The sequence below is a fragment of the Carcharodon carcharias genome, chromosome 10 (genome assembly GCF_017639515.1).
Source record: "Carcharodon carcharias isolate sCarCar2 chromosome 10, sCarCar2.pri, whole genome shotgun sequence".
Lineage (NCBI taxonomy): Eukaryota > Metazoa > Chordata > Chondrichthyes > Lamniformes > Lamnidae > Carcharodon > Carcharodon carcharias.
The window spans coordinates 103,589,870-103,606,079 of record NC_054476.1 but is presented as its reverse complement, the minus strand read 5'-3'; the positions used below and the strand labels follow the sequence as shown (position 1 = coordinate 103,606,079).

At 50.6% G+C, this 16,210-nt stretch overlaps 1 protein-coding gene across 2 annotated transcripts in view; it reads right to left on the bottom strand.

Moving 5' to 3' along the window:
• The window catches only part of rapsn (receptor-associated protein of the synapse, 43kD), a 543,441-nt gene that overhangs the window by 20,332 nt on the left and 506,899 nt on the right, over positions 1–16,210 (bottom strand). Inside the window, exon 4 of one of the 2 annotated variants that reach the window (XM_041196585.1) lies at positions 3,188–3,241. The exons of the other annotated variant lie outside the window; for it this stretch is intronic. Within the exon in view, the coding sequence (XP_041052519.1) occupies positions 3,188–3,241 (54 nt within the window). The remainder of the gene's footprint in view (positions 1–3,187; positions 3,242–16,210) is intronic. 2 annotated transcript variants of the gene reach the window in all.

The window sequence follows — 16,210 nt, the reverse complement described above, 5'->3', positions numbered from 1 at the left end:
ACCCCCTCACCCCCGACACTGCCTAAATCCTCAACCCGACAATGCCCATACCCTCACCACTGACACTGCCCCCACCCTCACACCCCTGACACTGCCCCCACCCTCACACTCCAGTCTCTGCCCACCCCTTCACACCCCCAACATTACCCACATCCTCACTCCCGACACTGCCCATACCCTCACACCCCCGATACTGCCCACATCCTCACACCCCCGACACTGCCCCCACCCTCACACCACTGACACTGCCCCCACCCTCACACTCCTGTCTCTGCCCACCCCTTCACACCCCCGACATTGCCCACACCCTCACTCCCAACACTGCCCACACCCTCACCATCGGCACTGCCCACACCCTCGCCCCAGACACTGCCCCGACCCTCATACATCCGACACTGACCCCACCCTTACACCCAAGATGCCCCACACCCAAGAATCCCCACACACTCACACCCCCAACTCCTCACACCCTCACACATCCGACACTGCCCACACCCTCACCCCAACACTGCCCACAACTTAATCACGACACTGTCCCCACCCTCACCCCGATGCTGCCCTCACCCTCGACAATGACCACACACGTTCTCCCCCGACACTGCCCCCAACCTCACCCCCGACACTGCCCACACCCTCAACCCCGACACTGCCCTCACTCTCGACACTGCCCACACCCTCACACCCCCGACATTGCATAGACCCCCGACACTGCTGACCCACTCACCCCCAACACTGCCCACACCCTCAAACTGACACTGCCCTCACGCTCAAGCTCCCCACACTGCCCACACCCACACCCCTGACTCTGCCCCCACCCCCATGCTCACGACACTGCTCCCACGCCCGAACTCCCACAACACACCCCCACTCCCCCGACAGCCCACACCTTCACGTCGACACTGCCCACAACCTCACCCCCGGCACTGTCTGCACCCTCACCCTGACACTGGACACAACCTCATGCACCCCACAATGCCCACACCCTCATATCCCTGACAGTGTCTACACCCTCACCCCCGAAACTGCCTACATTCTTAGCCCCAATACTGCCCACACCCTCACACCCCCGACACTGCCCACACCCTCACACCCCCGACACTGCCCACACCCTCACAACCCCGACACTGCCCATCCCTTCACACCCCCAAAACTGCTCAGAACTTCATACCCCCACAACTGCCCACACCCTCAGCCCCGATGCTGCCCACAACCTGAAAACCCATCACTGCCTACACCCTCACCCCTGACACTGCCCACAACTCAGCCCAACACTGCCCACACCCTCACACCTGACACTGCCCACACCCTCAGCCCAACACTGCCCACACCCTCACCCCTGACACTGCCCACACCCTCAGCCCAACACTGCCCAAACCCTTACCCCTGACACTGCCCATAGCCTCACCCTGACACTGCCCACATGCCCTCACTCCCCCAAAAATTCCTCCACCTTCTCTCCGAACACTGCCCCCACCCACACACCCCCGACACTGCCCACACCCTCTCACCAGAGGCTCCGCACACCCAAGAATCCCAACACCCTCACACACCCGATCCCCACACCCTCACACCCCCAACACTGCCCACTCCCCCGACACTGCCCACCCCTGACACTGCCCACACCCTCACTCACAACACAGTCCACAACCCAATACTGCCCACACCCTCACCCCCTACACTGCCCAAACCCTCACCCCGACACTGCCCACACCCTCGACACTGCCCACACGTTCACTCCCGACACTGCCCACCCCCTTACCTGAGACACTGCCCACCCCCTCACCCCCGACACTGCCCACACCCTCATCCCCAACAATGCCCACACCCTCACACTCCCGACACTGCAGGCGCGCTCATCCCTGATGCTGCCCACACCCTCACACCCCCGACACATCCCACAGCCTCACCCCCGATGCTGCCCACCCCCTCACACCCCCGACACAGCCTCCACTCTCACAGCTGAGAATCCCCACCCCTGACACTGCCCCCGCCCTCACCCCCAACACTGACCCCACCCTCATACCCTTGACACTGCCCACACCCTTAACCCTGACACTGCCCTTAGCCTCACCCTGACACTGCCCACACCTCCTCAACCCCAACACTGCCCACACCCTTTCACCCCCGACTCTGCCCACACCCTCACCCCTGCCACTGCCCACACCCTCACCCCTGACTCTGCCCACACACTCAACCCTGACTCTGCCCACACCCTCAACACCGACACTGCCCCCACCCTCATCCTGACACTGCCCACCCCCTCACCCCCAATATTGTCCACAGCGTCTGTGCCAGAGCTATGTTCAGAGGGGTGTGGAGGGTGAGTTGTATTAGGTGGGGTTTGTGGGGTGAGCTGTGTTAGGAGGTGTGTGGAGGGTGGAGTGTGTTAGAAGGTGTGTGGGGTTGAGCTGTGTTAGGAGAGGTGTGGAGGGTGAGCTGTATTGTGGGTGGTGGGCTGTATTATGGGGGGTGGGCTGTATGGTGGGGGGTAGACTGTATTGTGGGGGGAGTGGTCTGTATTGTGGGTAGAGTGGGCTGTATTGTGGGGGGTGGGCTGTATTGTGGGTGGTGGGCTGTATGGTGCTGAATGGGCTGTACTGTGGGGGTGTGGGCTGTTTTGTGGGGGGTGGGCTGAATGGTGGGGGTGGGCTGTATGGTGGGGTGGTGGGCTGTAATGCAGGGGTGGGCTGTATGGTGGGGAGTGGGCTGTATTGTGGGGGCTGGACTGTAAGGTGGGGGTGGGCTGTATTATGGGGAGGTGGGCTATAATGTGAGGGGTGGTGTATTGTGGGGGGTTGGCTGTATTGTGGGGGGTGGGCTGTATTTTAGGGGCGGGCTTTATGGTGAGTGGTGGGCTTTATTGTGGGGTTGGGCTGTATTGTGGGGGGTGGGCTGTTTTCAGAAGGCTGCCTAAGTAGGGGTGAGCAGATTCAGGATTGGCATCATCTTGAAACTCCAGTTGGAGACCTTAAACGGGCCTCTGGTCTTTTGCTGCCTCCCAAAGGCTTGCATCCAATCAATGTTCCCAAATCGCTGATTCAGTCTAGTAAACGTAATGAGTTTTTGACCAGCACCTTTTGTTTCATTTAAAACAGGTTTTCAATCCATTACATTGGAAAGGTGGATTGGAGGGAGCAGTGTTTATTTATATTTAACGTTCTCTGTCGACACCCACAAGATCTCCTACCTTGTTCCCCACACTTTCAGCCACTTCCTCCACTTTCTGCACAATCTGGAGAGCCTGAAAAACACAGAATGAATCCAGGAGTGAGACACGGGGTTAATCCAGGAGTGAGGCACAGGGTTAATCCAGGAGTGAGGCACGGGGTTAATCCAGGGGTGAGACAAAGGGTTGATCCGGGAGTGAGACCATGGGGTTGATCCGGGAGTGAGGCACAGGGTTAATCCAGGAGTGAGGCACAGGGTTAATCCGGGAGTGAGACACGGGGCTGATCCAGGAGTGAGACAAGGGGCAGATCCGGGAGTGAGACACGAGGTTAATCCAGGAGTGAGACCCAGGCACGAATTCCGCTCCCCCTGGTGCTGGGGTGGGTGTCGGCTATGGTGGGGAATATACTGAGAAGAAAGGAGTTGTTTTCCTGTTGGCAGTAAAGTGTGGTCCCGCTGCCAGGGCAGTTTAACGGTGTGTCAGCTTTCACACTGAGGGTGATCACACCCAGTGCCCACTCACTGAAAGTCGCCAGTCCGGGTGGGTGGGTGAGTCCCACTGCCCCAGGCCAGCAGGAATTGTACGACCGACAAAGCCGGCAGGTACACAGAGTGAGAGATCCAAGCTCTTACCTTTAACTAACGGAGTGCGAGGCCAGCCCAGCTCACCCCACCCCACCCCAACCCACCCCAAAACAGCCCAGCTCACCCCACCCCACCCTAGCCAGTCTACCCCAGCTCATCCTACGCCAGGTCACACCAGCCCAGCTCACCCCACCCCACCCCAGCCCAGTCTGCCCCAGCTCATCCTACCCCAGGTCACATCAGCCCAGCTCACCCCACCCCACCCCAGCTCACACCTGGTCTGTGCCGAGGAGAGGACTCTGCTTGGGGGTGTGGGTGCTGGATGGCACAGCGTGGTGGGGTTGGTGACAAGGATGCATTGAAAGTGAAAGGATGGGGGTGGGGGAGTTGTTCAGAGGAAAGGGCTGGTGCTGTCACACTGGCATCTTGAGGTGGAGGGTGAAGCAAGGTCACTGGTGGTAGGAGAGTGCTATGAGTGTGAGGGGGGCAGTGGGATGCAGGCAAGAGGGTGAGGGTCTGGATGTGGTGGGAGTGGTTATTTTTGTGTTGGGGGGCATTTGTTTATGGGGATAAAGTGTTTTCACATGGATTTGGGGACTATGCCGGGCAGGGCTCAGTGGGAAGGGAGCCATTTGAAGGGTAGATGGGGGAGGTTCAAGGTAACACTGGTGGTAGGGGGTGGGGTGGGGGGGTGGAGTTCATGGTAATAGGGCAGAGGGTGGGTTACAGGAGGAGGGTAAAAGGTTTCTGGAAGGTGATGTGCACAATGTGCAAAGGCAGCTCAGGATCATTGTATCATAAGGTTCAGGCTGACGATGGAAGAAGACAATGAACAATTATCACTTATAGTTTAAGGTCTTTTTATGGTTTATTTATTGCTTATAGTCCTTTGAGGCAGGAAGGGGGTCAAAGGTCTGCTCCACTGAACAGCTAGAGGTCAACACTGATAATCTACCCTGACAGGAAAAGCTCTCTCTATAGGGTCTGGAGGGCAGTGGTGCGAATGGGGAATCGTATTTGTGTGAGGCTTCTCGCACGTGGCTCACACCAAATTTGGCAAAGAGCAATTCTGCCTTGTACAGGGTGGTTCAAGGGGCACAGGGTAACTCAGGGGGGCACAGACCCAACCTTGGTCCCCTATGAAGCTGAGGGGGGTGGGGGAGTGCACACAGGCAGTAACACAAGCAGCAGCAAGAATAACCCAGGAGACCATTACAAAGTTGCAATGACTATCTACAACGATTGCGCACCAAAGCCACCAGTGTAACCTATTACTTGTTCATTTTTCCTCGGCTACCACTGTGTCTTGGTGCTTCCCTTGGTGCAGCAGAGGTGGAGGCAGCCCCTCATGTCTGTGATGGTTTTGGTGGTGTCCTGTGGAGGCCCCTGGCCTTCTTTGAGTCTCTTGCTCTGGGGCAGGTGCACCCTGAGCTGTCTCGGAGGCTGGAGCTGATGGGGTCACAGCCAGAGGCAGCTCAGAACGCATGGGCGCCCTTGGACTGTCCTGGGTTAAAGTCTCAGGACTGTCTGATGCACAATCCTTTATAGGAGTTAGGGAGGGGCCTTTGGGCACCCAAGGGGAGGAGTAAGGCTTCCTGAAGGGAGGTTGCAGTGCCCCATCTCCCTTTCATATAGACACTGCATAAGTTGACCCATGGTTAGAGTGATGTAGAACAGGTCTGAGCACATATCCTGCAAGTCTGAGCACATATCAAGCAGAAACTTTGCATTCTGCTGGACCAGGGCTCCATGGTATCCACCATCCTCCCCATGGTGATTTCCATGCACTCACATGTTGGTGCCACAACATCAGAGAGCAGGCGGACACACTCCCCCGCCTCACATGCCACTCTGTGAGAACCCCTGACACCTCTGCCTGATGACCCCCTGCAACTCAATGATACTCCAGCATCTTCTCCATGACCGCTCCCTGAGGCTCTTTGTCTGACTCAGGTGTATCTGGGGCCTTCTCTCCAGCAGTTCTCCGAGTGCCAGAGACCTTGGCTGTCAGTGCCTCTGCCTGCTGTGGACACCTGTCTGTGCAGTGACCATCAGACTGTGTGCCTGAGCCTAACCTACATACATCATCCATCCAGGTCTGTGTGCCTGGGCTGGTGAGGGTGCAGCTGAAGCTGCGACAGCCCTATAGGAGTGAAGAAGTGCTCATCATCGTCTGAGCTCTCCTGGGGCTGGGGCTGGGGCTTACATCCGAGCAGGGGCTGGGCTCCCCCTCTTCACACTGGTACCTGGAATGGAGAGAACAGAGATTGAGTATCAGCCCAAGTTGGATCCTCCATTGCACACAGCATTGCTCTCAGGTTCCAATCTGTGGAGATTCAGCAAGCTTCCTCACTGGGCCCTGGACAGGCTGGCCTCGCACTCAACATAGACCTCAAGACCTCCTCTGCCAACTGGCAGCCACTGTTCATGTTGTGTAGGGGGCTGGATCTTGGGCAGTCTTCACCCTCAACCACCTGCTGTGCGCTGTCTTCTCCTGCTTACAGATACACAGATGGATGGGTCATGAGCACTTCTGTGCAGGAGCAGGTCACATGCTGCCCATTCTGTGGCTGATACATGACATCGTGACTCCCCTGCTCACCATGCGCAAGGCCCATTGAGTGAATCCTGCCCACTTGCCTGGATAAATGTAACTCTAACAGCACCGAAGAAGTTGCAAACAATCCAGGACAAAGCAAGCCACATGATTGACACTCCAACCAGCACCCTTAAAATTCAGTCCCTCCAGCCCCGACCCACTGTGAATGCTGTGTGTGCTCTGTGAATGATGTATTGATGCTAATCCCCAAGGCTACTTCACTAACCCCACCCCACCCCACCAGGTCTGCAGATTCCAGCAACGAGAAGGGCAAGGGCAGCCAAGGTATGGCATCAGCTGCATCTGCAAGTTGCCCTCTACTCCAACCACATCTTCCCCCCACTCAGCCCCTCATCCTCATAATAGTGTGGCTGGGTCAGCAGTATGCAGTTGCCTCTCTACCAGCAGTCCATATGGACTGCAGTGGGGGAACAAGGCAGGACCCCATCCCCTTCTCAAAGGCTTTTTGGGATGGGCAACACAGGTGCTGGCCTTGCCAGTGACACCAATGCCCCATGCCAGCTTCAGAAAATGGTGAGGTGAGTGTAGGGAGTAGAGGGTTCACTTACACTGGTTAAATAGTTCATCCATTTCCTGTACTGCAAGGTGGTCCTCCCCTGCAACCATGTGGCATTGACCACCCTAGCGACCTCCTCCCAGGCCGGGCATGCCTCCTGCTCCCATCTCTGAGAAAGAGGATATCCCTCCTGTCCTCCATGGACTGGAGGGAAGTTCCCAGAGAGGCATTGCTGGAACGTGAGGTCGGTGCCTGCTGCCTTATCAAGGCCATCTCGGTGCCCCGGATTTCGGGCTGTCCAGGTGCCTTTTAAATATGGCACCTGAATACGATGGCGGGCATGTGACTTCCTGCCCATCCCGCCATAAGACGCACTCCAAACTGCACGCATGCATAACTAATTAGGCAGGGAGCACACTATTGTGTGTAATGGCCATCCTGTTCATCAGCGGGGAGCACTTTGGGTTACTGCTCCTGCCACAGAGCTTAGGGCAGGAGAGGAGAATTCCAGCCAAGGATGGAATAGTAGTAGTATGAAGGGCAGAGAGAGGAAAGAGTTCCTAGAATGTGTTCAGGAGAATTTTCTACAGCCGTATGCTTCCAGTCCAACGAGAAAGAAGGCACTGCTAGACCTTATTCTAGGGAACGAGGTGGGCCAAGTAGATCAAGTGTCAGTAGGAGAACATTTAGGAAACAGCAAGCATTGTGTCATAGTTTTGAGGCTGACAATGGAAGAAGACAAGGAACAATTATCGCTTATAGTTTAAGGTCTTTTTATGGTTTAATAATTGCTTATAGTTTAAGGTCTTTTTGTGGTTTATAGTTTTTATATTCTGTAGTCACAAGCATCAGGAAAGAAGGGCCCTAGTGTAATTGATTTAAAAGGTTTAGTTTAAAAACATAAGTCATGGCAGGAGAGCTCAAGCCATGGTGTGCTCCTCATGCTCCATGTGGGAAGCCGGGAACATTTCCAGTGCAAAAACAGAATTACCTGGAAAAACTCAGCAGGTCTGGCAGCATCGGCGGAGAAGAAAAGAGTTGACGTTTCGAGTCCTCATGACCCTTCGACAGAACTTGAGTTCGAGTCCAGGAAAGAGCTGAAATATAAGCTGGTTTAAGGTGTGTGTGTGGGGGGCGGAGAGATAGAGAGACAGAGAGGTGGAGGGGGTTGGTGTGGTTGTAGCGACAAACAAGCAGTGATAGAAGCAGATCATCAAAAGATGTCAACAACAATAGTACAATAGAACACATAGGTGTTAAAGTTAAAGTTGGTGATATTATCTAAACGAATGTGCTAATTAAGAATGGATGGTAGGGCACTCAAGGTATAGCTCTAGTGGGTTTTTTTTTTATTTTATATAATGGAAATAGGTGGGAAAAGGAAAATCTTTATAATTTATTGGGAAAAAAAAAAAAGGGGGGAAACAGAAAGGGGGTGGGGATGGGGGAGGGGACTCACGACCTAAAGTTGTTGAATTCAATATTCAGTCCGGAAGGCTGTAAAGTCCCTAGTCGGAAGATGAGGTGTTGTTCCTCCAGTTTGCGTTGGGCTTCACTGGAACAATGCAGCAAGCCAAGGACAGACATGTGGGCAAGAGAGCAGGGTGGAGTGTTAAAATGGCAAGCGACAGGGAGGTTTGGGTCATTCTTGCGGACAGACCGCAGGTGTTCTGCAAAGCGGTCGCCCAGTTTACGTTTGGTCTCTCCAATGTAGAGGAGACCACATTGGGAGCAACGAATGCAGTAGACTAAGTTGGGGGAAATGCAAGTGAAATGCTGCTTCACTTGAAAGGAGTGTTTGGGTCCTTGGACGGTGAGGAGAGAGGAAGTGAAGGGGCAGGTGTTGCATCTTTTGCGTGGGCAAGGGGTTGTGCCATAGGAGGGGGTTGAGGAGTAGGGGGTGATGGAGGAGTGGACCAGGGTGTCCCGGAGGGAGCGATCCCTACGGAATGCCGATAAGGGGGGTGAAGGGAAGATGTGTTTGGTAGTGGCATCATGCTGGAGTTGGCGGAAATGGCGGAGGATGATCCTTTGAATGCGGAGGCTGGTGGGGTGATAAGTGAGGACAAGGGGGACCCTATCATGTTTCTGGGAGGGAGGAGAAGGAGTGAGGGCGGATGCGCGGGAGATGGGCCGGACACGGTTGAGGGCCCTGTCAACGACCGTGGGTGGAAAACCTCGGTTAAGGAAGAAGGAGGACATGTCAGAGGAACTGTTTTTGAATGTAGCATCATCGGAACAGATGCGACGGAGGCGAAGGAACTGAGAGAATGGGATGGAGTCCTTACAGGAAGTGGGGTGTGAGGAGCTGTAGTCGAGATAGCTGTGGGTGTCGGTGGGTTTGTAATGGATATTGGTGGACAGTCTATCACCAGAGATTGAGACAGAGAGGTCAAGGAAGGGAAGGGAAGTGTCAGAGATGGACCACGTGAAAATGATGGAGGGGTGGAGATTGGAAGCAAAATTAATAAATTTTTCCAAGTCCTGACGAGAGCATGAAGCAGCACCAAAGTAATCATCGATGTACCAGTGCCTGGGACCAGCATGTTGGCAGGAAGTATGTCCAGCTGCAGCTCTTGGAAGCTCGGGTTTCAGATTTGGGTTTGAATGGTGGCTGGGGTCACTGTGGAGCATCCACGAGTCTGATAGCATTGTGGATAGCACGTTTAGAGAGGTGGTCAACAACAGCTGAAGGGAATTGAGGAAGGAAAGAAGGACCACCAGGCAGTCCAAGGGAAACAGGCAGGTAGTTCAGGAGTTCCCTGGGGTCCCGCTCACAAATTGGTATTCAATTTTGGAGGCTGATGAGGGCGCTGGTTCCTCCAGGGAGTGCAGACAGATCCAAGCTTCTGGCACCACAAGCAGCCTGTCCGTACAGGGGGGGGAGGGGGGAGGAAGAGACGAAGAGCAATAGTAATAGGGGATTCTATAGTTAGGGGAACAGATAGGCGCTACTGTGGCTGTCAATGTAACTCCAGGATGGTGTGCTGCCCCCCTGGTGCCAGGGTCCGGGATGTCACTGAACAGCTGAGGGCAACCTGAAGGGGGATGGTGGTAAGGCAGAGGTTATGGTATATGCTGGTACCAATGACATATGTAGAAAGAGGGATGAGGTCTTGCATCAAGAATCCAAGGTGTTAGGAAGTAGACTAAAAATCAAGACCTCTCAGGTTGTAATCTCTGGATTACTTCTAGTGCCATATGCTAGTGAGCTCCAAAATAGGAGAATAGCGCAGATGAATATGTGGCTGAAGAGCTGGTGCAGGAGGGAGGGTTTTAGATTCCTGGATCACTGGGACCGTTTTTGGGGAAGGTGGAACCTGTCCAAGTGGGACGGTCTGCATCTGAAACAAAGTGGGACTCACATCCTAGCGGGCAGGATTGCTAGTGCTGTTGGGAGGAGTTTAAACTAATTCATCAGGGGGAAGGGACACAGAATGTTAGCAGAATATGGACACATCATAATACAGTAAAACAATTAAGTCAGAGGGAGTACAGCTGCATTAAACTTCAAGAGATTAAGGCAAGGCTGGATGGCCTCGACTTTAATGCCAGGAGTACTACAGGTAAAACGGATGAGTTAAGGGTGAGGATTGACACGTGGAATTGTAGCCATCACTGAGACATGGTTGAGGGAGGGGCAGGATTGGCAGCTCAACATTCAGGGATATAGAATCTTCAGGCAGGACAGGGGAAGGGTTAAAAGAGGAGGAGGCATTGCATTATTAGTTAAGGAGTCAGTTATTACATTAAGGAGAGATGATATCTTGGAGGGGGCATCGAATGAAGCTTCATGGGTAGAGCTTAGGAATAAAAAAAGGGCAGCCACATTGTTAGGTGTTTATTATAGAACCCCAGATAGTCAGCAGGAAATTGAGCAGCAAATATGTGCACAATTTGCGGAGGTGTGTAAAACCAATAACAACAGGGTAATTATATTCGGCGATTTCAACTTTCCCAACATTAATTGGGATAGACATAGTGTTAAGGGCTTGGATGGAGTGGATTTCCTGAAATGTGTACAGGAGAACTTTTTAGGTCAATATGTAGAGTGTCCAACAAGGGACGGCACATTGCTGGACCTAATTCTGGGGAAGGAAGCCGGACAGGTGGCTGAGGTAGTGGTGGGGAGGCATTTTAGTGATTGTAACCACAACATAGTACAATTTAAGTTAATGGACAAAGAAATAGACAAATTGCAGAAAAATCCTTTGGATTGGGGGAGGGCGGATTTTAGTAAAATAAGGCAGGAATCGGGCCAAGGTAGACTGGGAATAGCTACTTGTGGGGAAATCTACAGAGAAGCAGTGGGGGGTGCTCAAAAAGGAAATGGGGAGGGTACAGGCCCAACGTGTTCCCTCTAGGGTGATAAGAATTAGTAACAAGCCCAGAGAGCCATGGATGACCAGAGATATTCAGAAACTGATGAGAAGGAAAAGAGAGGCTTTTAGCAGTTACAAGGGAAGCAAATCAGCAGTGGCATTAGTGAAGAACAGAAAGTGCAGGGTGGAGCTTAAGAAAGCAATTAGGAAAGCAAAGAGGGAATATGATAAAGCTCTGCCTGGTAAAAGTAGGGAAAATCCCAAGATATATTATAGGTATATCAATGGGAAGAGGATAACCAGGGAAAGAATAGAGCCCATTAGTGACCAAGGGGGCCATCTATGGGTGCAGCCAGAGGACATTGGTAGAGTGTTGAACGAATACTTCACATCCATCTTCACCCAAGAGAATGAAGATGAAGTTATCGAACACAGGGAGAGATTCTGCGAGGTTCTTGAGCAAATTGAGAAAGAGAGTGACAAGGTATTGGAGGTGTTGGCAGGCTTAAAAGTGGACAAATCTCCAGTATCAGATGATTTGTGTCCCAGACTGTTGAGGGAGGCAAGGGAGGAGAACTCAGGGGCTCTGACCCAAATTTTTAAATCCTCTCCAGCCATGGGGGAGCTGCCAGAGGATTGGAGAACAGCTACTGTTCCGCTATTTAAGAAGGGCTATAGAGATACGCCAAGGAACCACAGGCCAGTGTATCTCAAGTCAGTGTTAGGGAAACTATTGGAGAAACTTCTGAAGGAGAGAATGTATCTCCACTTGGAGAGGCAAGGTTTGATTTGGGATAGAAACAAAAAAACTGCGGATGCTGGAAATCCAAAACAAAAACAGAATTACCTGGAAAAACTCAGCAGGTCTGGCAGCATCGGCGGAGAAGAAAAGAGTTGACGTTTCGAGTTCTCATGACCCTTCGACAGAACTTGAGTTCGAGTCCCAACTCGAACTCAAGTTCTGTCGAAGGGTCATGAGGACTCGAAACGTCAACTCTTTTCTTCTCCGCCGATGCTGCCAGACCTGCTGAGTTTTTCCAGGTAATTCTGTTTTTGATTTGGGATAGATTGGCTTTATCAGAGGGAGGTCATGCCTAACAAATTTGATTGAATTTTTTGAGGAGATGACCAGGTGTGCAGATGAAGGTAGTGCAGTTGATGTAGTTTATATGGATTTCAGCAAAGCCTTTGACAAGGTCCCACATGGGAGACTTATAAAGAAGGCAAATGCACAGGGAGTACAGGGTAATTTGATAAGGTGGATTCAAAATTGGCTTAGTTGTAGGAGACAGAGGGTGATGACAGAAGGATGCTTTAGTGACTGGAAGCCAGTGTCCAGTGGTGTGCCACAGGGATCTGTCCTGGGTCACCTATTATTCATCCTTTATATAAACAACATAGATGACTATGGTTTGGGGGGGGGGGGGGGGGTTTGATAATAAGCTTGTAGATGACAGAAAGATTGGCCGGGTGGTTAACAGTGAGGTTGAGTGCCTTGGGGTACAGGAAGATATAGATGGGATGGTCAAATGGGCAGATACGTGGCAGATGGAATTTAACCCTGAAAAGTGTGAGATGATACACTTTGGAGGGAATAATTTGACAAGTATTCAATGAATGGCATGACACTAAGAAGTTCTGAGGAACAAATTGACCTTGGCGTGTATGTCCGTAGATCTTTGAAAGTAGAGAGGCATGTTAGTGGGGTGGTGAAAAAGGCATATGGGACACTTGCCTTTATCAATCGAGGCATAGATTACAAAAGTAGGGAGGTCATTTTGAAGTTGTATAGAACCTTGACGAGGCTGCATCTGGAGTACTGTGTGCAGTTCTGGTTGACACATTATAGTAAGGACGTGATTGCACTGGGGGGGATCCCAGAATGTTTGCCTGGGATGAAACATTTAAGTTATGAAGAGACGTTGGATAAACTTGGGTTGTTTTCGTTGGAGCAGAGAGGACTGAGGGGTGACCTGATCAAGGTTTACAAAATTATGAGGGGCGTGGACGGGGTGGATAGGGAGCAGCTGTTTCCCTTAGTTGAGGGGTCAGTCACGAGGGGAAATAAGTTCACGATGAGGTGCAGGAGGTTTGGGGGGGTGGTGGTGTGAGGAATAACCTTTTTACCCAGAGGGTGCTGACGGTCTGGAATGCATTACCTGGGAGTGTGGAGCAGACAGGTTGCCTCACATCCTTTAAAAAATACCAGGATGAGCCCTTGGAACGTCATAACATTCAAGGCTATGGGCCAAGTGCTGGTGAATAGGATTAGGTAGGTAGGTCAAGTGTTTCTCACATGCAGACTTGTTGGGCCGAATGGCCTTTTCTGCATTGTGTGATTCTGTGAATTCAGAGTAAAAGTAATTACCTGAGGGAAAGAATGGATCTAAGCCGAATAAATTGTACTCAATTTTTGGCAGGAAATCAATAGCTGAACAATCGGCTACATTCAAAGAAGAGAGAGTTTGCGCACAGTCAAGGTATATTCCCTTGAAAGCTAAAGGTAGGACAAATAAATCCAAAGCTCCCTGGGTGACAAAAGAGATAGAAATAATGATAAAGAAGTGTGCTTAAGACAGATGTCGGGTAGAAAATATAATTGAGAACCAGGCTGAATACAGAAGGTTCAGAGGGGAGCTGATAAAGTAAATAAGAGAAGCAAAGAGAAAGTATGTAAAGAGACTGGCAGTGAACATAGAAGGGAATCCCAAAAGTCTTCTATAGACATGTAAAAGGAGTATTAGGGACTAAAAAAGGGATTTACACATGGAGGCAGATGGCATGGCTGAGGTATTAAATAAATATTTTGCATCTGTCTTTACTAAAGAAGAAGATGCTACCTGGGCCATGGTGAAACAGGAAGTAATTCAGACACTAAAAGGTCTTAACTTTGATCAGGAGGAGGTATTGGATAAGTTGTCTGTACTTGAAGTTTGTAAGGCATCAGGGCCTGATGAGATGCATCCAAAGATAATGAGGGAAATGAAAGTAGAAAACACGCCATAATTTTTCAGTCTCCCTTATACTCCAGGGTGATCTAGAGAATTGCAAACGTACACCCTCTTTCAAAAAAGCATGTAAATGTAAGCCCAGCAACTTCAGTCTGGTCAGTTTAACTTTGGTTGTGGGGAACCTTCTAGAAACAATAATTCAGGACAAAATTAATAGACACATTGACAAATACGGGTTAATTAAGGAAAGCTAGCATGGATTCCTTAAGGGTTTTTAACTAACTTGCTGGAGCTTTTTCTGAAAAGCTAACAGAACAAGTTGATGGGGGAAATGCTGTTGATGTGGTTTACGTAGACTTTCAAAATCATTTGATACAGTGCTGCACAACAGACCTGTGAGCAAAGTTAACGTTCATGGAATAAAAGGGACAGTAGCAACATGGATACAGAATTGGCTAAGTGACAGGAAACAGTAATGGTTCTGGGTGTTTTTCAGGCTGGAAGAACGTTTGTAGGAGAGTTCCCCAGAATCAGTGTTGGTTTGCTTTTCTTGACATATATTAATGACCTAGACCTTGGTGTACTGAGCATGATTTCAAAATTTTCAGATGTTATGACATTAGGAAGCATTGTGAATTATGAGGGGGAGAGTGTAGAACTTCAGAAGGACATAGACAAGATGGTGGGATGAGTGGGCAAGGGGCAGATAAAGTTCAATGTGAAATTATTCATTTTTGGACAACGATCATGGAGAGACACTATAAAGTTAAGGGTACAACTCTTAGGGGGGTGAAAGAGCAGAGGGACCTTGGTGTATATGTGCATATGTCATTGAAAGTAGCAGGATAGGTTGAGAGAGCATTTAATATAACATACAGTATCTTAGGCTTTATCAATAGGGCATTATAGTACAAGAGCAAGGAGGTTATGTTGAACTTGTATAAGATACTAGTTCGGCCTCAGCTGGAGTATTGCCTCCAGATGTGGTGTCGCACTTTAGGAAAAATTGACAGACGTTGGAAAGAGTGCAGAAAAGGCTCAGACGAATGGTTCCAGGGATGAATGAAGTCCAGTTATGAAGATAGATTAGAGAAGTTAGGCTTGTTTATCTTGGAGAAGAGAAGGTTGAGAGGAGATTCAAGGTCATGAAGTGTCTGGACAGAGTCGATGGGGAGAAACTAATCCCATTGATGGAAGGGCTGAGAACCAGAAGGCACAGATATAAAATAATTGGCAAAAAAGCCAAATCGACAACAGAAAAACCATTTTGATTCAGCAGGTGGTGAGGATCTGGAATGAATTGCCTGAGTGTGGCGGAGATGGTCAATCGAGGCTTTCAGCAGGAAACTAGATGGTTACCTGAAAAGGAAGAATGTGCGGGGTTATGGGTAGAAGGTAGGGGAATGGTACTAGGTGAACTGCTCATTCAAAAAGCCGGTGCAGAAACGATGGGCCAAATGGCCTCCATCTGTATTGTAACAATTCTGTGGTTCTGAGATTGAAGCTTCTGGAGAAAACTGGCTGCCTGTCAAAACTGCTCAACATGATCTTCTCTTTTTATGACTAGATGATGGGTGAGGTCAGCATGATGGGGCAACATGGGAACCCTTGGGTCAAACAGGGTTCAAACTGACACTCTTTGATATATTCTTCTGTTTGCTGCTGTCATTTGCCTTCATTCATCGACAGAGTGTGTCTACTTACATACTAGAACTCACAGAAAGCTGTTCAGCCTTCCTCACCTGAGATCCAAGACAATGGTGTGCCAAGTCCACGTCAGAAAGTTGCTCTACATTGATGTAACCACATTAGTTTTAATACCAAGGAACACCTTCAGCGGCAAATGGACAGACTCTCTCACACCCATAAAGAGTCTGGTTTGACCATCAGCATCAGGAAGTCAAATGTCATGGTCCAGGGTATTGCCACAACACCATCTATCAGCATGAACAATGTGGCACTGGAGATGGTTGATGGCTTCACATATCCGGGCTCCACAATCGCCAGCAATCTGTCACTTGATGTTGTAATCAACACCCACTTTGCAAAAGTTGCAGCCGTTCTGTCC